We start from the raw sequence: 21,586 nt of genomic DNA, 5'->3' as shown, positions 1-21,586 counted from the left end.
GAACGTCATCTGTGCTACAAGCTGGGTAAGAAGGTGCAATTCCACTGTCAAATCAGTGGATTTTCATGGGTTTACGCTGGACTGGAATTGGCCCCAAATATCTCCTTTAAAAGGGGGGATACGTGGACTAGTTTGTATGGTCCAAAATAGCCCAGCTCTGATGATATTCAGGATTTGTTGGAAGGCTCATTTTCTCCTCCCGAACATTTGAAATTTAAAGAATTATAACAGTTGGGATTGCGAATTGCTCAAGGGGCTGGGGGATTTGTGGTGTGTTATGTAAAAGTCAAAATGCAAGTACTGCAACTTATCTCAGGGGCATCTAAATCCTGTTGATGTGCCTTTTTAATACTTCTATAAAATGAAATCAATCAGTCATGAGAGGATGCATTGTTTAGTGGCAAAAGCCTAAGCCTGGAAGACATGAGATCTGGGTTCTAACCTTGGCTCTGCCCCAGATTTTCTGTGTGACTCTGGGCAAGTCAGTTAGGGTAAAATTAAAAAAAAATATTTAGTCACTTAGGGCCAGATTGCCAAAGGTATTTAGATGCCTAAAGATGCACTGCTAGGATTTTCAAAAGTGCCTGTGAGTTTAACTCCCATGAAATCAATCACTTAGAGGCTTTTGAAAATTGTATCCATAATCTCTTTGGGCACCAAAATGAATGGTTAGATTTTCAAAAGAACCTAGCCAAGGTTCTCTAAATTGAGGGTCCAGATCTTTTGAAAATCTGACCCAACCCATCACGGTGTGAGTTGCGGGGTGCTGAGCCCTCTTGAAAATCTGGCCCAATGTGGCTTAGTTTCTCCTTCTTTAAAATACAGTTAATACTTACCTTTCTCAATGTGGGGTGTGAAAATTACTTCATTAACTTTAAATTTATAGCAAAGGAGGTAAGCAGATTTTTGGGGAAGTGTAAAAAAGAACAAGATGATTGTATTTTTATAGTATGTGTTTTCTTTAAGGTATTCCAAAGTGTGTCACAAAGCATGAGTTAGATAAGATTTTGGCGGTGGAATGAATGTGTAGCAAAGCATGATAGTCTTTATGTATTTCACAATAGCTCACATACATCTTTAGGCTATGTCTATACTACCTCTTATGTCAACAAAACGTATGTCACTCAGGGCTGGGAAGAACACCCCCCGTGAGCGACATAAATTTTGCCAGCATAAGCGCTCATGTGCACAGCGCTATGTCCAGAGAGGGACACTCTCCTGCTGGACATAGCTACCGCCGCTTGTTAGGTGGTTTTATTATGTCGACGGGAGAGCTCTCTCCCATCAGCATAGAGTGGCTACACGAGCACTGAACTGCTGTAAGCTTGCTAGTGTAGACATAACTTAGTAGAATCTGTTTTGTTGAGAGAGGAGTTAGTGGTCAGAAAACGGATTATTCCCTACTGTAATGAGATTATTGATTTCTTTTTGAATAGTCAGCTGACACATGTAGAAGAGAGTTTGGTTTAACATCTCTTTTGAAGAACATAAGAATGGCCCTACTGGGTCAGACCAAGGGTCCATCTAGCCCAGTATCCTGTTTTCCGATAGTGGCCAGTGCCAGGTGCCCCTGAGGGAATGAACAGAACAGGTAATCATCAAGTGATCCATCCCCTGTCACTCATTCCCAGCTTCTGGCAAACAGAGGCTAGGGACACCATTCCTGCCCATCCTGGCTAATAGCCATTGATGAACCTATCCTCCATGAATTTATCTAGTTCTTTTTTGAACTCTGTTATGGTCTTGGCCTTCACAACATCCTCTGGCAAAGAGTTCCACAGGTTGACTGTGTGTTGTGTGAAAAAATACTTCCTTTTATTTGTTTTAAACCTGCTGCCTATTAATTTCATTTGGTGACCCCGAGTTCTTGTGTTATGACTTCTAACACTGAAATTCCCTTTTTTAGTATGAAGACTGCAGGGAATAGGTGTAATATTAGTAACCAATACTTAGCTTTGATGTGGCACTTTTCATCTATAGATCTCAAAGCCCCTTACAAAGTTGAGGAAGTATCATTGGGCTCGATCCTACACTGTTCAAGACAAAGGAAGTTTTGCTACTGACTTCAATGGGAGCAGGATCATGCCCGTTATATAGATGAGGAAAGTGTAGCACCGAGAGAAGAAGTGACTGGCTCACGGTCACACGGGGAGGCTGTGAAAGGGCTGGGAGTAATAGCCAGGTCTCCTGACCCCCAGTCCAATGCCATGTACATCGGATCGTGCTGCTTAAATCCTTGAAGCCAGAACCTGAAGGTCCAGTGTGCTACTAGATAAGCCCTGCAGATAATTTCCACAGTCATGTGCTGACCTTCATTAACAAAAGGATTTTAGACAAAGAATATATCCTGGTTTTTGCTGACATGTCTCCTTTTCTTAGGCATTATTTATTCCAAACCACTTTAATGGTTACGTTTTGGAAGAGTCCCTTTCTCAGAGCCAGGACCACGACATCTCTTTTGTCTCCCCACAGCAGGGAATTGTTGCTTTTTCCAGTAAAAGCATTAAGCTGTGAAGAGGAGATGGAAGTGTGCTTACTTAGCTTTTAGATGTGCGTTTTATTTTTGCTGAGCATTTAATAGTATTGAAACCTTTCTCTTAGAATATATTCTTGAGTGAGGGAGAGTTGGTTAAAGCAATCGTTGTGGAAAAAATACTGACAGCAGCATGCTTGTCATTTTGTTGGAAAATGGAATGAAAATCTTTTTGTACACAGGTCCTTAATAGCATGAGTTTTGCTGAAACAATTTTATTTACTATGCATTTATATGCAATGCTACTGCACTCATGCAAGTGTAATGTGCCCCAGTGTAATCCCCTGCAAGCTGGGCCTAAATTCTGTTGAAATGTCCCTGGATTCTAAGCTACTTTGGAGCAGTAGGTTGGAAATTCTGCAGCAGCTTCATTTATATTAAAATATTGAGGTTCTGCATGAATTAAATATGAAAATAAATATATAATCAGTGCAGTAACACCTTGTTATTTTAATATCGAATTCAAATTATTTTAAGCTGTTTCATTTTCAGTATCTACTGCAAGGTTTCAATATACTGCAAGGTTTTTTAAATTGTTCATAAGGTATCATTGAAATTGCTGGGGGGTGTGGTGGAGTAAACTGAAGCTTTTCTTAGCTACATAGGGGACAGCTGGGTCTGTTGACATCCAGGAGGAATGGGAGGCAATTTGGGAGTCTAGGATAAGCACATTAGGTGAATGTTCCTGCTAAAATGCTCTAATTAATTTAGTTAATGTTGACACTTAAATTGTCATCTTTAGGTTTTGGAGTTAACACCCCATTGAGATAAATGAGACAATTTATACTTCTCAGAGCTATTTTTCCAGAGAAAAACAACACTTCAATCTACATTTGGTTCAGATTTTCAAGATTATCTTTGTGAGTGGTTCCTCCCAGAGTACCACCTGGAACTGGGGTACCACTGAGCCCTCTGATCCACTGGCCTGGGCTCCCTCTCACACTGTGCTGCTGTGACAAGTTGCAAAGCCCTCCAAGCTTTCACTTTCACCAGCATTCACCCAGGTAGGGACGCACCCAGTTGAAGTTACATGCAGGCGCTCTAACCACCAGCCTAGGACCCCAGAGCAGTACCATCCTGCCCTGGTCAAATCTGGCCAGTATATGGTTTAACACCCGTTCCACCCCTCCCTCAATGTGAAGAGGACCATGCACACTTGTGGTAACCAAGCTGAGATTTTCCCCAGACACCTTAGTCAAATGCACACTGGTTTGGATTAAAACATAAAATAAGTTTATTAACTACAAAAGGATAAATTTTAAGTGATTATAAGGGATAGTAAACAGATCAAAGCAGATTACCTAGGAAATAAACAAAACCGCAAACTGAGTTTAGCATACTAGATAGGTAGGATATGAATTAGGAAATTCTCACCCAGAGTGATAAACAGGCTGTTAGATTTTCAAGGCACAAGCTCCCTTGACTTTGCAGCTTGGGTTTCCCAGGTTTTCATACACAGGCTAGAAATCTCTTTAGCCTGGGACCACCACTTCCCCCAGTTCAGTCTTTGTTCCTCAGGTGTTTCCAGATGTGGTGTTGTAGGGTGAGGGAGGTACCATCATGATGTCATTTTCCCCCTTTTATATCTTCTTCTCACTTGCTGGAAAGCTCTTTTGCTGTGACTTGGGTCAAACAGTTCCCATTGTGTAGTGTTATCTCTGAGAGGTTTCTGTTGTACACAGTTCCTGGGGTAATCCTTGTGCTTGTGTGCATTTCCTTAATAAACCATTAACATTGTTTGGCCTTTTACTATTGTACCTGAAAGGCTGCTTTTGGGTGTTTTCAACGTCACATGTGTTCAGTGTAACATATCTAGCCAAACTTCATAACTTCACTTACGATGATAACACATACAATTCAATGAGTCATTAATGTCTAGCAGGGCAAGACTTTTAGAATGATACCTCACAAGGCATACTTTGTGCAAAACATATCCTAATTATATAACAGTGGTGAATAAGGGGGTGCCGGGGTGTCACAAATATTATAAGCATAAAGGCTAGATACCTGGTTTTTTTTTTAAACAAAATCTTAGATTCTATAGAACAATTGTATAGCAAGGGGTGGATTTTGCCACAATTTCCATGACTGAAATATGATTGAATACACAGGGCCATCAATATAGCATATTAGTGATACCTTTCGGATGTACTTTTCATAAGCTAGTGATTTTGATTTTCCTAAAAAAGAATTATTTAGAAGTTGGCCTGTAAAATATATCTACCCTGTTCAGGGTGACTTACAAATAATAGTTCTCAAAACTGCTAGAAAGGTGGCATAGACATAAAGGTTTATTTTCATCTTGCTATGTAGGGACTTGTTTATTTTATGCATCAAGATAAGATAAGTGTATGATGAAAAACAATGATTGCTACTGTGGAATAGAGTCCTTATGGAAGCCTTGATGTATAAAAGATGCTGTGGTCGGTAACACAGCAAAACATTTTAAAAGTTTTGAATTGAAACGTAAAAGAAATATTTAAAACTTTCTGATTTCTTCCTTTTGTTTAGTATCAATAGCTTGCAAACAGAGTTGAATAACATTTTTTTGTTGCGAAAACAACTGGAGGAAGATATTTTAGCTAATCGGAATCTACGGAAGGTGCTGGAGGATCAAATTAAGGACACACAAAACAGAGGTTTGTCTATTTGTGGTAACATGGTCAAGTCCTTTATCTTTTGCACCCAAGAGAACTGCTTTTATTACACTCAGTTTGTTGCGATTGTGTAGAAAACGTTGAAAGTAGATAAAGGTGTAAAAAGCTCTTTTGTCTGTTTTCTTACACTGATCATCACTTTGGGAATTTGTAGCTGAGTGGCTTTGAGCATTCAGGGTATAGGACAGCTTTTATCTTCTCCTGCAGCCAGTGTTAGTAATTCTGTGGCAATTCTGCTGCAGTGATCATTTCAAGCTGCCTACAATTTCATATCCACAGAATTTACTGTTCTCTGCGGAAGTCAAGGATCCCTGGCTTTGGATAATTTCACGGGCATGGGATCACTTCCTGGTGATGGGGTCTAATTCTTTCACCATATTTGATAAACAGCTTCTGTTTAGAGAAATGGATAGATTCTTCCTAACATGACATGCATTTTCAGAAGCAGAAAAAAAATGTGCCAGTTCTATTATGTGGAAATTTCCTTGAAACATGATAGAGCTTTTTAATACAGTAGATCCTCAGAGTTATGAACACCAGAGTTACGAACTGACCAGTCAACCACAGGAATAGAACTTAGATGTCTCTTTCCTATTCTAACCACTAGATTACATCCTCCATATATAAATAGAGTTTTACTGTGTACTGTATTGGATATGAACTGGTGTTTTCATTGTTTGCATAAAAACAAATCACTTAACACAATTATATAGGAAAGGAATAAGCAGCTATCTTCTATTCAGTCTGTTGAGCCAATGGCAAAATAAAATTCACTCACTTTATTTAAGCTGGCTTTTACCATTGGGATTTACAGTTCATTTCCTGGCTAAAACAGAATAACTATTCAGGCCACACTTTTCCTCACTGAAAATTATTTCTAAATGTAATGCTAAATATGCAAATTATAATTCAGAATTAGATTCACAGTGCATGCTGATAACCATGGAAAATACAGCATGTCTAGATGTCAGAGGCACAAAAGAATGTAAGGGGAAAGTTCTTTCAATTAAACAGAAAGCTTAGCGTGAGGGATGAAACATTTAACTCTCTAGTTCCTATGGTTTTAGTAGTGTGCACTTATTTTAAAATGTCCTTATTTTGCATTTCTGTGTTGTATTCTCATATAAAGGAGTAATGTATCTGAAATGATACCCACTCTTGGTTATTTTGACAGATGAAACCTTTTCTTTTTGTGGAGATCAAACATCTTATATGAGTATTTGCCTAGGAGACCACGATCATTTAAACCTACAGGTAGACCATCTGTCTCTTGAAGAACTTAAAAAAAAGGTATAGATCTGTTTTATTATTTACTGTTTTTAATGGCTTAACTCTCCTACATTTATAGTTCTCTCTCTCACACATAAAACCATTTTGATCATTTAGGTACAGTTGGGGTATTCTGAAAGTATTTAAAAATTCTCATCTGTGACAAGAGGTCAGACTAGATGATTTGGTGGTGCTTTCTGGCCTTAAACTGTCTGGCTCTATATAAACCCCAAATAAATTCTTTTATCTGTAAGCCTCCCAAGAGCAGAACATTTCACAAATGCCTCCTTAATAATAATAAGATGATGGTGATGATTATGATTTGCACTTCTATAGCACATTCCATCCAAGGATCTCAAAGTGCTTTGACAAATTTGATGTATTAAGACTCACAATATCCCTGTGAGGTAGACTAGAAGTATTACCTGCATTCTGTAGAAGGAGAAACGGAGACACAGAGAGATTAAGCGACTTGCCCAAGGTGACACATCAAGGCTGTGACAGGGTACAGAGCCCAGATCTTCCTCTCTCCTCATCCTGTGCTTTAACCACTAAACCATGCATGGGTTCATCCTAAAGAATGCTTTTCAATATCAAAGTCCTTTGCAAATATATATTCATGAAACCTCACATCAATCATGGCCAATGAAAAGATAAGTGATTGGTTAAATGAAACACAGAAAGATTAAGTGATTTGTCCAAGATCATACAGAGAGTCAGTGGCAGAATCCAGATTGACTCTCAGTTCTATGCTCAGACCATTAGACCATGCCTCCTGTGTCTCTGAAGTATATATTTGGCTCTAAATTTGGGCACACTTATTAACAAAAGACATTGATACGCCACCTGAGTATAGGTTGTTAATGTCTGCTAAAGTGTTTTGGGACCTGATTTTCCACTCTGGTTTGCTACTTTTACATAAGTGCAACTCCATGAAGTTATATTGGCATAGAAATGGTAATAGATTGGAGACTCGGACTCCTTATTTTTAAATGCTTCTCAGTGAATGCTGCTGCTCTGTTCCTATAACACAGCTTTCACTTGCATCAAAATAACTTTTTTCCCAGTCAACCTGCAGGCATGATAGAACCTGAACTTTTCTCTTGCTAGTGAATTTTGAAACCTGAGCTTCACGATTGAAGTCTTCCAAATTAGCATTCTTTGAACACTAGCTTCTAATATATTTGTATAATGTTACTGGTTCAAATGCATACAATCCCTTGGGCAGTGATGGAAGCATTAAGCTTTACTGGAAATAACTAACGTTATAATTCTGAAGTTTAACATATTGTATAGCGTTATTTAGAGAAATTTAAATGTCTCTAGTTCTTTTTGTATTAGGAAGAGCTTTATAGTTTCTGATTGTTTTCCTGTGTGTATTTAGGTTGCTGAACTCATCTTGATGGTTAAGGACCTGCATTCAATTAACCAAGAGCTAAAGAAAAAACAACTTGGACTCTCCAGATCAGAGACTCAGGGGAAAGAAACACTGAAAATATTAAACCAGAATGAGGTAGGATCTCTATATTAAAATATTGTGCCTAATTCTCAGTTGCACTGCACCTTGTATGGTCACTTATATCAGTGCAAAGCGGGTGCAAAACACTGCTAGATCAGACTGCTAATATTTTATACTCCATTTTAAAATGATGTAAATAACTGTACAAGATGCAGGGCAACTGAGTATCAGGCCCAAAGTATTTTTAGTGTTCAGCAATATTTTCAATTCATTTTTAAGAAAACATATATTTTAAAATATTAATTGGCTCTATGATCTTTTAATTTTACAAATTTGCAGGTAAGAGTGGTTGATCTTATTTTTTGAAGAAAGTTGCAACCTCCATAACATTTAGGTGTCCCTGAGTGGCTGCTTTATGCATTCCTCAGCTATCTGAGAACTGGCCTCGCTTCAATGTGCAGTCCTATTAGGGTGTAGATCATATCTGGTCCATCTCCGAGGCCACGTAAGTCCCTCTGGCAACAAAATTGGGGTGGTTCCACTATGCACAGAGGAGAGGAACCTGTGTTTTAGGGATCGGTGCAACACAGAACAGCGTACAAAGAAGGAGGCGGAGTTGTAGAAGATTGGGCTGATAGACGTGCAGGGGAAGGAGCATTGGGTCCTCTGTTCTTTTTGCCTATGGCTGGGGTTTATTAGGAGTAGAACTGGGGAAATAAAAAAAAAATAAAAAAAATTCGGCAAATAGTAAATTTACCAAAAAATGCATTTCTTAAGGTGCCAAAACTATTTGTGAATTTGGGTCAAATTTAGCAAATAGTTTCTGCTGAAAACACCCCTGAAAACAAACGTTTTGGAAATGTTCAAGTGGTTGATTTTGGTGTTTTGTTTCAAATTGACATTTTTGAAACAATGGCATTTCAAACTGACATTTTCTAAATGAAATGTCATTTCAACCCAAACAAAAATATTCTGTTTTTTGTTTCAATAAGTAAAGAAAATACAATATCTAGTTTCCATTCAAAACTAGATTTTATTTTTTTGATTCAGCCATCAAACAGAAAAATCAATTATTTGCTCCCTAATTAGGACTGCTTCAGCAATGGGGCTGAAATACCCACCGCATAGCAACTTCACAGTCTGATGGAAAAGATTCTGGATGTTGGGTCCCTATATTTGTCCTGTTATACAAGAAGATAAGGGAAATAGTGTACATGTCCAGTTCACTTTCATGGCTTGTCATAGATTATTCTTGCTTTAAATGCTATTGCTAATACCTTTCTCTTCTTTAATTTCACCTTCCTTGTGCACTACGTACTGAATGATAATGAGATCAAGAGCAAAAGGAACAATGAGTGTGATCAGCATGTTCTGTCTTGAATTTCTAAATCTGTTTAAACCCAGAGAACAGAAAATGCAGTGTTTAAATAACACGTTCCAGTTGTGTTTAGGTATTGAATTCATTTGCGGGCTGTGTGGCATGTATTGCCTAGGTGTTGCACAGATCCCTGGGCAGCAGAGGATGAGTTTATCATATATGCTGCAGTTGAATTGTAAAGACAATTATCAAAATTCAGACTAAATTTCCTTGCTTTTTGTCATTTAAGTCAGGCCTCTCAAGTTACTTGTTATTAATTAAAGGTACTGCTTTAGGTACTCTTGGGATAACATCCATTTTAAAAAAACAGTTAACTTACAGATTTATAGAATAACTAGGTTAGCACTGAAAGTCTAGTGGGTAAAATATACATTTTAAAAATGGGGGTAAGTACATATATATTCATATTTCCAGCAATTTGTTTAGCAGTCCTGTAGAGGGCACTGCCCCCTCACTGATTCTACATTTGATGCCAGTGGCAGCACTGGTATGTGCTGAGAATATCAGAGCCCAGAATATTGTGCCCTCCTGTGCTTGTCTTGGTGCAATTGGAACATGAAAGGCCATTCACTAAAGAATTATATACATGGACCTAGCTTTAGAATAAATAAGAGAGAAATTTGTAAAGTAACCCGTGTATAAAATGCTGGTAAAGGCAAGGAGGCAAGTAAAAAATGCTGTTCAAGTCAGTGCCAGAGTGACTAAGGTACTATTGAACCCCAAAGTTAAAGGCTCAGCAATCCAGTGTGTTTCATTTTAAAGGTTTATATGGGCCATATTATCAGTCCTGTCAGTAAAAGACCTGCTTCATGATTTTGGGCTATGGACAATGATTGGTGAATTTTACAGACTGAAAATAAATGAGAAAAATACTGGATTCTGCCGGTCTTGGTGCTGCATCGGTATCTGTTAGCATGCACTGCCGAGAAGACACTAGTGTCTGACCTCCGTATGAAATTTGGCAGGTTATAACTAGATATAGCCCTCTTGGGTGCTTCTTAAAATGTACAGACCTTTCTTTTCTTTAACAAAACTGGAATTCAGACCAGATAAATCTGCACCTTAGATCCTCTGCAAGGCAAAAGACTGTCAGCCCTGAGTAGTCTGTTTCTTGGCTCCAAAGTGGTGGTGGTGGTGTAAAGATAAAAGGGCTGTTTTTGCACTGTCCACTGAACATCTGCTTTCTGTGAGAGAAGCAGCTTCACTGATTCTAGCCTTCAGGGCTCCAGGGATCTTTGCAATCCAAGCATATCAGTGGTTCATTTAGGAAAAATGTTCTCAAGGTTTCCAGTCTCTAAGGAAATATTTTAAATAGGCAGCTTATTCTCAATAGATTTCCTCCTGGCGTTAAGCCACTTATTTTCTTTTAATATTTTGTTGAACATTAGATTGTATTCCTTGGAGCACAGAAAGTTTCTTTTCAATCTCTGAGACGTTAGCAGCAAAAGACTCAAATTGCAGCCAGTTGCTGTAATGTTATACTACAGTCTGTTTAGTCTAAATGTTAATAGTTTCATTGTGAGCAGCATAATTTATGGATTCACATATTGACCTGGAAAGGGGATACACCCCAGAAAATGATGCTGATTAATACACCTCTACCTCGATATAACGCTGTCCTCGGTAGCCAAAAAATCTTACCGCGTTATAGGTCAAACCGCTTTATATCGAACTTGCTTTGATCCACTGAAGTGCGCAGCCCCACCCCCACCCGGAGCGCTGCTTTACCGCATTATATCCGAATTCGTGTTCTATCGGGGTAGAGGTGTAAAAGACAGTTGTTCTGTGTTGGAAGCTGTATAAATTAGGTAAGTATGAGCACAAATGAATCTAACTAGCTTTAAAAATAAAGCTTGACCCTACAGCCTCATTTTGAAAATCAGACCCTGGTTATAAATTTTTGGATGCTATAATTAGCTAATATTTTCCAATTTTTTTATTTTAAATAATCTGTGAGTAAGCTTAGTGTCCATGGAAGTCAGTGGCTACAGTCAGACAAATTACAAGCTATTCCAAAGCACAACTTTACCTGTACATCACAGTCGTGATATGTAGCATCCCTGCTACTCCAGTTCTGAGACTGCTGAAAATGGGGATTTGGATGAAAATACCAAATTAATTCAAATCTGAGACCCAAACCAGGATTTGAATATAGGGCTCTAGAGATAAAGGGAAAACTACTAATACACTGCACCATCCAGCTCCCACTATTATTTTGTTTTTTAAATTAATGCTTAAAATTCACACGTAAACAAAAGTAGTGTGGTTTACTTTGCTGGAAGGTAGAAGGCAAAAGTGCTTTTCTTATTCACTGCTAGTACATACACCTCTACCTCGATATAACGCTGTCCTCGGGAGCCAAAAAATCTTACTGCTTTATAGGTTTGATCTGCCGGAGTGTGCAGCACACCCCCCTCCCCCCCCGAGCGCTGCTTTATTGCGTTATATCCGAATTTGTGTTATATTGGGTCGCGTTATATCGGGGTAGAGGTGTATATACATGGTAAAAAAGTCACAGTAAGAAACCCACTTATACGTTCCCCACTGCTCATAGAGAAAAAGATATGCACATATCCCCAGTACACCTGCAGAATTCTCTTAATCTGAGACTGGATCCATATGCCTTGAGCCTTGTGTCTTCAGTGTGACACATCGGGGAAGCAGGTTGATCTTTTCACGTCATAACTATTAGCAGTGTCCTGCACATGCATCAAGGCTATAAATTCAACATGCACTACTTTTAGTCATCCGCTCCTTTCCTCCCAATGCATCTCTAAAATGCTGTGTGCCCCAGGGCTCAATGAACAACTGCTCCCCTGGCTAGGCTTAAGAATCTGCCTTTTTTGTCTTTATTGAATTTAGGGTAATTTTTTTTTAGTCTAGGTCAGAAAGGAACTGACTGTTAGATGCACTAGTGTGATATTACTGCCTTTAAGGCATGTACATTATAGCCTTGCTCCAAGACTAAAATCCTTGTCTAATAGAGCTATGAATCCACTCTCCCAATACCTTGTATCGTCTGTAGATTAGATAGACAATATTACCTTCAGAAAACGCTACTTACAGGTAATAGATTCTCCTGTGTCTCATTTCCATTTCTTAATGATCTTCCAGCACCAAAGTTCCTTTACAAAAATCTCTTAATCAAATTACTGAGAGGTGTTGCTGTAGAATAAGACTCTATTGATACCACAGTACAGGCTAATTCTGCTGAAATGCCCTAAACATTTGGTGTGTATGGTGCAAAAGCAGCATTACTGAGTACTTATAATCTTCCCAATGTTCTCTCTCTTCCCTGGCCCTGAAAACCATTCTAATCAGGAACATAAATAAACTTTGAGGGTTTGTGCATTGAAACCATTGTTGAACTTGGATGTATATGAACAAAAACGTGGGCCAAGGCCTCTCCTGGAGTTCTACTCTGAGGCACTGTTCACAGAATAGTGGAATGACTTAATTGCAGCTTAGTTTCAGGGGAGCCAAGTTTTTGGTGGAAAACTCCTTCCCCGCTTTCCAGTTGCTGTGTGAGGGTTTCTTGCAGGGACTTGCCAGAATATTGCCCCTTAATGTAATCAGATTAATCATTTTTAAATTAGTATTGTCATCATTGGAACCTTTTTAGATGCCTCTAGACAAAGGATTAAATTCTGACGTCTGTTGCCGGAGGCAAACTGGCGAGGGGAGGGGAGCTGAGCTGTGGTGTGGGAGCATTCTGCCTGCATGCCTCGGTCACTCCTGCTGTTGAATTCTAACAGGCACAATGCAAGGGGTTCCTGGCCTTGATCCCAGGTTGGCTGGCCAGCCCTCTTGGAGGTTTGGAGTGCTACTGGATAACACTAGACAGTCGGTTTACTCATGGAATGTTAGTAGCAGCATTCTGACTGGGTTCTGGGGAGGGTAGGAAATGGGGAAAGAAAACATTCTTGGCACCCTCCTCCTTCCCCATGGTACATCAGTGAAGGACAAAGCAGTATTTAGCCTACAGTGTAATAGTAAATCTTTTTATTGTTATGCCAGACAGGGTCTGCCCTGCTTAGCAAGAGGTTTTTTTTCATGAATGCAGAAAAAGATCATAAAATAGTAGGAAATAAAAATAATCATTAAATGGAAAAATATGACAGGCACAATGGAAATATGGCTTGGGGAGGAGGAAAGGTGTTTGCAGAAAGGGGCTAAATTAGCATTTTTGTACAGTTCAGAAGGATGTGCAGCAGTGAGGGAATGTAAAAATTCAGATTTCAGTGTACTATGTATGAGTTATTTCTGTTTTTTTGTGTTAACTCCCTTTTGATCTTACTGGATAAATCTAATCCAATGTTTGTTACTTTGTATTACAGGCATTTTTTATTTTTCTTTTAAGACATGTCACTGACTTATTTATGCATGTTTCATACCACATTATTTTTGTGCTACATTTTCACATCGTTCCATACTTTGTATAGTTTCTTGAAAGAACAGAGGAAACCATGACGCAAGCCGGAGATTTTGACAATAAGAATGCAGAGAGCTGTCAGCGTTCTGAGAGGACCAGTGAGGTAGGATTGTGTCAATATCATTGTATAATATTTTTACCAGAGAGTTGCATGTTCTGGGTGCACAATTACAGCTATTTAACTATATATATTCCAGCTGGGTTTCTTTTTGCTGTATGTTTAGAGTATACAAGTCTAGCCTCTGCAATTCCCTGTAAGCAGGTAGAGTCCCCTCCATGCTCTGAACAGCGGATACTCTCACTGGATATAATGCAAACACCTTTTCCTGTTTGATTTTTTTCTTTGCTTAAATAACTATAAATCATAAACGTCAGCGTAAGTTTTCTCCTCAAGTTTGTCTGTTCCTAGGTTTTTCCCTGCAGGATCTCCTCTGTCCCAGTCCCTAGTTCCCTTTGATCCAGAGAGATACTCAGCCTCTCTTAAAGGGCCTGATCCCAAGTCCCTTAAAGTAAGTGGGAGTCTTTTGATTGTCTTTAGTGGCCTGTGTAATCATGCCCGGAGCTTGGCTGGAATTAATAAGATCCACCTGCTATTATGACTGAGCAAAAATTACTGTTCATCTTTGTATAGGTTTCAAACGCCTGATGTCAGGGTGACTCAACAGAAAACCTCCATTCCTGTGCAGAGTCCTAGAATCTGCCATCCTTTTTTACTGGCATTCAAAAGAGATATAGTCTATTGTGAAAAACACATAACTAAGATAAATACCATGTTTTCTGTTCAGTTCAAAATGGTAATATTTAAAAAAAAATGACAATGTGATGGCCTCAAAATGTATAACTTTTACATATCCCTACTTATCTAGGCATGTCCTCAGTTGCCTTTGGATCATCATCTTGATCTGGATATGCAGGTAAATGATACAATATAAATAGCCTCTCGTTGTGTGTGGAGAAGCTTGTAGTATGTACTTAAATCTCTCATTGCTAATGGCTCCAAAGTCAACAGGGTTCATCATGAATGGGCCCAATCTAAATCGTATTGAAATAATTGGAAAGACTCCCATTGATATAAATGAGAGTTGCATCATGCCCCATGTGTGTGCATCCTGAGTGTGGATCTGTGGAGGTTACTAATTCAGAGAAAAATAGCTCTGCTTCATGAAATAGTCTTTGCAGATCTTAAGTGTGCCATGCTTTGTAAGCTGTGGAACCATTTAAAACACTAAAAAGTTAGTTTTTTTGAGCCTGCATCAGGATGTTCCAAACCACAGTTATGAAACGGCCTTTCATAACTGTCATCCTCTGAGTAGTTACAGAACCAGCTCTGATCCTTACTCATTCCCCGTCTGCTGAGTTCTTTAACCAGATTGCCTCTGCAGATTCGCACTGGCCCTCTGTATTTCCCACTTCTTCACAATCTTATACTTAGATTTCATCAAGGTGGAGAGGTATTGAAGGAACTTGATCGGAGAAGTCTTTTATTACTGCAGTTTGGAATGTTTGGGTTGCTGACTGATGTACCCTATAATGGGTTCTACTGCTTTTGGTAGTTCTGTGGCTTCTGAGATAGGTTGTACAGCTGATTCATGCTATGGCAATATGTATGAAGAATTTTAGAGTCAACTAACCCAATTTTACACACACAAGAATGGTAATTCTAAACACTTCAGACCACATTCTGCCCTTGGACATTCATACTAACTGGGTCAGCACACGGGCATCAGAGGGCAGAATTTTATATTTAAGACACGTGATTCAAATGTGAACTAATCATGGAATGAATTACAATGTGGGGGCCACATACCAACAGCTTCATTAGCCAGGAGAGCATTCATAGATAAACACCATCAGGGAAATCTACTTACTGCTAAACAACTGATCTCTATGAATTAACCATATCAAATTGATGTTCATTAGTTCCTGTATTAATAAACAGTAAGTTGAATGTCTGTGACTGCTTTATAATGTAGATTAAGACCATCAAAGATTACAAACCATGATTATGAAAAGATTGCAGCCCTGAACATAATAGAACTGCATACCTGCCTAATAAGAAAACATTTGCAATTTTTTCCCCAACAGATAGCTCCTTCAGACTATTCAGATGGTTTCTGCAAAGATAGACATTATAGGAATCCAAATAAGCCTCGGTTTGAACATGATATAGCTGGCAAACACTTTGGCAGAATAGAGATGAGTGAACATGAAGTAGAAGAGATGAGCCTGCTTACATCTCTTTTAAATGAAAATGGAACATCTGTACTTGAATCTAGGTAAGCCTGAGGGATAGACACTACTTTTGACAGTATTTCTATTTGAGGAGAGAATAAAGTAATTTTGCTAAAGTGAATTTAGATAATGGCACTAATTTACCTGAGAGATTGGCAAGGCTCCTTCAGAGCCATTTCAGTCTATCATACAATTAAGTAATTACGAAACATGCTATCAGTAGGAAGACATCCTTATGAAAAATCCGTTACAAGAAAAGTTTCTCTAAAGGTATTGCTTCATAAATCCTTACTATGGGAACTGATCTTTTTCAGGATGTGGGACTGGTAGTGTTAAAGGGCTAAAATAATAATAATAATAATACGTTGTGCTTGCTTTTTTTTTAATCCAAGTATCTCGAAGCACTCTACACACAGTGAATTAAATGGAATAAAAACCCCAAACACTGCACTGGTGTACGAAAGTTGTGTGTGTGAAGCTGGGGAGAAGTGACTTGCCCAAGATTATTCAAGAATGGGAGAGCAGCCTATATAACCCCATAGTTCTGATTCTCAGTCCCCTGCTTTTAAATATGCCACTAGTCAACACTGCATCCTTCAATAGGAATTTCTTTAACCCCTGTGGCCTTAGGTTGGAAGTTGAGGCTAGAGTATGGTGGGAAATAAAATAATGCCTTTAACCGCACGTGTACCTTTCACTGTAGCTGATGGATCGGTGAGCTTGTTTTGCTTGCTTGTGAGAATACTTGTTTTTACTGACATCACTGAAAAGGAAGTTTACAGCTTTGACTGTTTTACCGCAGCATCAGTCCTTTAGCTTTTTCAACAACACACTAAATCTCTTTTTAAAAAAACCACCAAAAGCGCGAGTTTTAGAAGAGGGTATTTTTACATTGATTTTTTTTCAAATATATGTAATTTAATGTTAAATAAGAGCAGATGGCCCTCCAATGGTTCTCTGGCTGCATTCACTCTCAGAGCTGAGGTGAACTTCGAATCATTCAGTCTGCCCTTGTGCAGTTCACTTCAAATAGAGACCCTCAAGTGAGTTACAGCTTTGAATTCATTCCACAGTCTTATAATGTTGTGTATAAGACTCTCTATGCTCTCCTTTTACTGTAGTTGGTCACACAGGAAAATCTACAGACAAAAGACTGCAGGAAATAATTACCTGTTCCTCAGCATGCACCCCAAAAGAGCAGTGAAGATATAATGTTAATAATAATATTCACTTCATCTAAAGATTTCAAAGCATTTTACCAATACAACTGATTGATAAAGGTTCACAGCATTCTTGTGAAGTAGGTAAGGATTATCCCCACTTTACAGATGGAGAAACTGTGGAACAAAGAGGTGAAAATGACTCATTCACAGTGAGTAGCTGAGTTGGAACTAAGGCCATGTCTGCACTAGGAACACTTTATGGGACAAAGCACTCCTACTGCTGTTGGAACTACACTGGCAAAGCTGTGCTTTGTACAGGTATAGAAAAAAACCAGCCCCTATGAGTGAAACACGCTATATCACAATGACTTATTTCAGAGATCATCAACATCATTCTTTTAGCAAACCAGGAAAGGTTTGTGGAGAGTGATGTGAACTACCTTCCTCATGCAATGTTCTCAGTGGTCCCACCTCCAGGAGTTCAAAGCCCAAACTCTGATCCATCATGTGGCAAGGCATTAAACTGCCTATAGACAGCTACACAAGCCCAACATCTGTCTTCTGCATTTGAAATCAGTTCTACAGTTGGGTCTACTCAACCAGTCCTATGTTTCTACATTACTATTCAAGCCAGCCAAGAAATGTAAATGATTTTAGTCATCAAGAAAATACTGAGTGGCAGATGAGACAATATTACTGTCTTAAAAGATGAATATATAATGTTGTTTTATTTCTTAACCTTACTTAAAAGTCTGGTAATGAGCAATTCTTTCACAATCATCTTTAGCACTCTTGTGTATAATCTTTTCTGTGTCCTAGTATAAATTACCAGATTGACTATGATGAGGCTGTGCTGTTGGGTAACTTAATTCTCATTAATGATATTAGATGCCAGAAAAAAAGACATAAAAAGCGTAGTTAGCATCCTCCATTTCAAATGCCAGCTGTATAAATGCAGTTGTTTTTAAATGCCTGTTTATATGTTTAGTGGCACAAACAGTTCTTGATTGGACACATTAAATCAGCTGTAGAATTTGAGGGTTGTTTATAATCTAATGTCCCTTGTTTAGCTTCTCTTTCATCTTAAAATATAGCTTTCCAAACTGTGGTCCACTTGTTATCTGTGGAACATTTCCTGATGGTCTGTGGAGAGCAAGACTGTCACATTCTACTGACTGCTTCTGCATTTTACTAAAAGACAGCTGACTATATATGAAGGCCCAGATTTTTCAAAAGAACTCAGCACTCAGCAACTCCCTTGTTTCCAATAGGCACTTCATTAAGATGCCTATAAGGGAGGGTAAGAACTTGAAAATCTGGCCCTACATACTCTTCTGATTTTATTTTATGTAAGCAATTGCTGTGGTTTCCACAGGTTTGTTATATGATCACAAATGGGAGGAGGGGATGCAATCTACATGACCACAAATGGGAGAGAGAAGTGTCCACAAGACAATCTCTCTATGAAAAAGTTTGAGAAGCTCTGCTCTAAATCTACCGGAGGAGTCTACAGTATATCATGGCTCTACAAAAGTGTTCCTTAGGAGGTGTTCTTGTTTCCTTAAACAAAAAAGCAAAATGTGTTTTTTTGTGTTTTTTTTTTTTCTCTCCCTGCATAAAGCAGACAAGAACAAATGAAAATCGTAATTGCACTGTTAGATCATCTGAGCACAACTGAGCAAGAATGTTCAAGTGAAGATATAGAGAATAAGGATGAAAAAGATCTTAGGCAAATGATTATTCAACTAAGAGCTGAACTGAGACATTCCAAGCAGGTCAATAAAATCTTAAAGCAGCAAGTAGAATTGAAATCAACTTTTGATGGAAAAGAGAGGCTTTATCCAGATACAGCTCCACAGGTTAATAAGGATATTGAATTGTTAAAAGTGGAATTGAAAGATACAGCTACACAAACAATGACTATAGAGGGTAATGTCATGAGACTCAAACATGAAGGCAAAAGAGAGACAGAAGAAAAAACAAAATACTCAAGATTAAATACAGAACTTCAACAAGAAAATGCGTATGAGAAGGGTGAGCAGCATGAGAGACTTTCTGTTACAAGTAGAACAAATAAAGTAAGTTTATTTGAGATTCCCTTTTTAACAGTTCAGGGCAGACGTAGAGATGAGAAGTGTATTTCATTTCTGAAGTTAATCTTGTTTTTTGTGTAATTTTAAAAATAAGTAAAAGGGATTTGTGCCAAATATATTTAAGATAATTGTACTTACTGTACAGTGCCTTTCATCCTATACTTCAGTGTGCTTTAGAAATATTCATTAAGTAAGCCTCAAATCTCGCAGGACTTGATACCAGTAAATATCGTATCAATTTTACAGGTGAATAAATTATGGCATATGGGTCTTGATTTTCTAATGCCTTTTTACTTGGTATAGTTGTTCATGAGAATGTAAAGTGTTTGTGAAAGTATACCATTCTGACTTGGTACTGTTTTAAGTCTAAGCAGAGAATTAGGCCTGGAGAATTGAAGAAACTTGCCTAATATCTCACAACAAGCGGTCCTGAGTCCCAGTCCTCTGGTTTAAATGAACTTTTTACATTGCCTCTTATTCTTAGACAAGTACAGTCACATTTTCAAAACTGGCCTCTAAAACTGGGTACTCTAATTTTCGAGTGCAGAGTACGTTTGCATGCGTAAGTCAGGTGTTGGACACCTAACTGCCTGATCTGCACATGCAGATAGCTTATGGCTACAAAAATTGTGCATACATTGGTGTGAAAAATTGTGTCTACAAAAATGTATATATGTATAGTTGCATCAGCAACTTTAGAAGCTGTGTTGAGGCCACTTTGAAGATTTAGCCCCCATGCAACAGACAAGCACAGCTTTTGGTATTGTGGGCTGCTAATAGAGAGTTTGTAACCTCTTCTGCATAGGGAGTAGCCTGTGTGTTTGTATTGATTAAGAGGTTTCTGTGGGATAGCAATAGCAGCAGCTCATTAATTTTTTCTGGATCAAGCCCTAACATGGAACTGAAAAAAGTTCAGGGTTATTAACACATTTTAATAAAAAAAAAACGAGGAAGCTATCAGCATTGGATTTATTTTCCAGCCTCCAAGTGATATTGTGTTCATATGTACCAAAGGAATTGAGTATATCATTAGGAAAATGGAACTTGCTTTTTATTATTTTAAATTGTGTAAAGACTATAATTGGTAGGAAATGAATGTGGAAAAATATTGCAGAATACAAAATAAAAAAAGAAATTACAGCACTCGTGATGCTGGTGGAGCAACTACATCACAAAAGGAGTAAATCAGATGTATTTGAAAATATTATTATTGATTTTTATTATTATTGCACACAATTCTGTAGCATTCATCAGCATAGTGTGTGAGTTCTCAATTCTGAGATCTCACTGTTTTGTTTCTCCAATTTGGACAACTAGGACACATTTAGGGGAAGTCCTCAAAAGGTGCCAGGATGAAAATGTGACAATAGATTATTATTTATTACGAGACTTTAAAAAAAAAAAAAAAATCCAATAACGCTACCATACCAGTGTTGGGGTAAAGAGAGGAAGAAATGAAGAAAATACCTTCTGGACTTTGTAGAGAAGGGGTGGACAAAATTTTTGGCCCGAGGGCCACATCTGGGTATAGAAATTGTATGGTGGGCCCTGAATGCTTACGAAATTGGAATTGGGGTGCAGGAGGGGGTGAGGGCTCTGGTTGGGGGTGTGGGCTCTGGGGTGGGACCAGAAAGGAGGAGTTCAGAGTGCGGTAGGGAGCTCTGGGCTGGGGCAGGTGGTTGGGGTGCAGGAGAGGGATCTGGGCTGGGGCAGGAGGTTGGGGCATGGGAGAGGGTCAGGAGTGCAGGCTCCAGGCAGCGCTTACCGTAAGCAGATCTTGGAAGCAGTGGTATGTCCCCGCTCCAAGTCCTATGTGGAGGTGCAGCCAGGTGGTTCCACATGCTGCCCCATCTGCAGGCGTTGCCCCTGGAGTTCCCATTATCCCCAGTTCCTGGCCAATGGGAGCTGCGGGGGTGGTGCTTGGGGTGGGGGCAGCGCGCTGTGCCCCCGGCGACCCCTAAACATAGGAGCTGGCGGAGGGGGGACATGCTGCTGCTTCCGGGAGCCTTGGTACGCATGCATGGGGTGGTCGTTGACCCCGCTCCCCGGCTGGAGTGCGGGAGCAGAGCAAGCCCTAGACCCCGCTCCCCAGCAGGAGCTTGAGGGCCGGATTAAACAGGCTGGAGGGCCGGATGTGGCCACTGGGCCATAGTTTACCCACCACTGTTGTAGAGGGTTGAGAGAATTCTCTGTGGAAAGAAACAATGAGTTAGGGGAAAGGCACAGAGATCCAAAAGGAACTAGTGGTTAGAGAAGACAAATGAGATGAGTATATATTCCTCAAAGGCGCACACAGTCTAGACTTAACAGATATACTTTTAGATTAAAGGCCTTTACCAGTAGACAGTCAATCTGCCGTCTTGGTTCCAT

At 39.1% G+C, this 21,586-nt stretch overlaps 1 protein-coding gene across 8 annotated transcripts in view; it reads left to right on the top strand.

The window, feature by feature from the left end:
• The window catches only part of CDK5RAP2 (CDK5 regulatory subunit associated protein 2), a 101,860-nt gene that overhangs the window by 39,285 nt on the left and 40,989 nt on the right, over nt 1-21,586 (top strand). For 5 of the 8 annotated variants that reach the window (XM_034793351.1, XM_034793353.1, XM_034793350.1 and 2 more), the window contains exons 16-22: nt 5,045-5,172; nt 6,362-6,480; nt 7,844-7,972; nt 13,739-13,831; nt 14,595-14,642; nt 15,814-16,004; nt 18,745-19,201. In XM_034793351.1, coding sequence (XP_034649242.1) covers nt 5,045-5,172; nt 6,362-6,480; nt 7,844-7,972; nt 13,739-13,831; nt 14,595-14,642; nt 15,814-16,004; nt 18,745-19,201 — 1,165 coding nt within the window. The remainder of the gene's footprint in view (nt 1-5,044; nt 5,173-6,361; nt 6,481-7,843; nt 7,973-13,738; nt 13,832-14,594; nt 14,643-15,813; nt 16,005-18,744; nt 19,202-21,586) is intronic. The other 3 variants (XM_034793354.1, XM_034793348.1, XM_034793349.1) reach the window with 2 other exon arrangements.

This window comes from Trachemys scripta, chromosome 17, assembly GCF_013100865.1.
Source record: "Trachemys scripta elegans isolate TJP31775 chromosome 17, CAS_Tse_1.0, whole genome shotgun sequence".
NCBI lineage: Eukaryota > Metazoa > Chordata > Testudines > Emydidae > Trachemys > Trachemys scripta.
The sequence above is the reverse complement of the archived record's forward strand: the minus strand, read 5'-3'. Positions and strand labels throughout refer to the sequence as shown.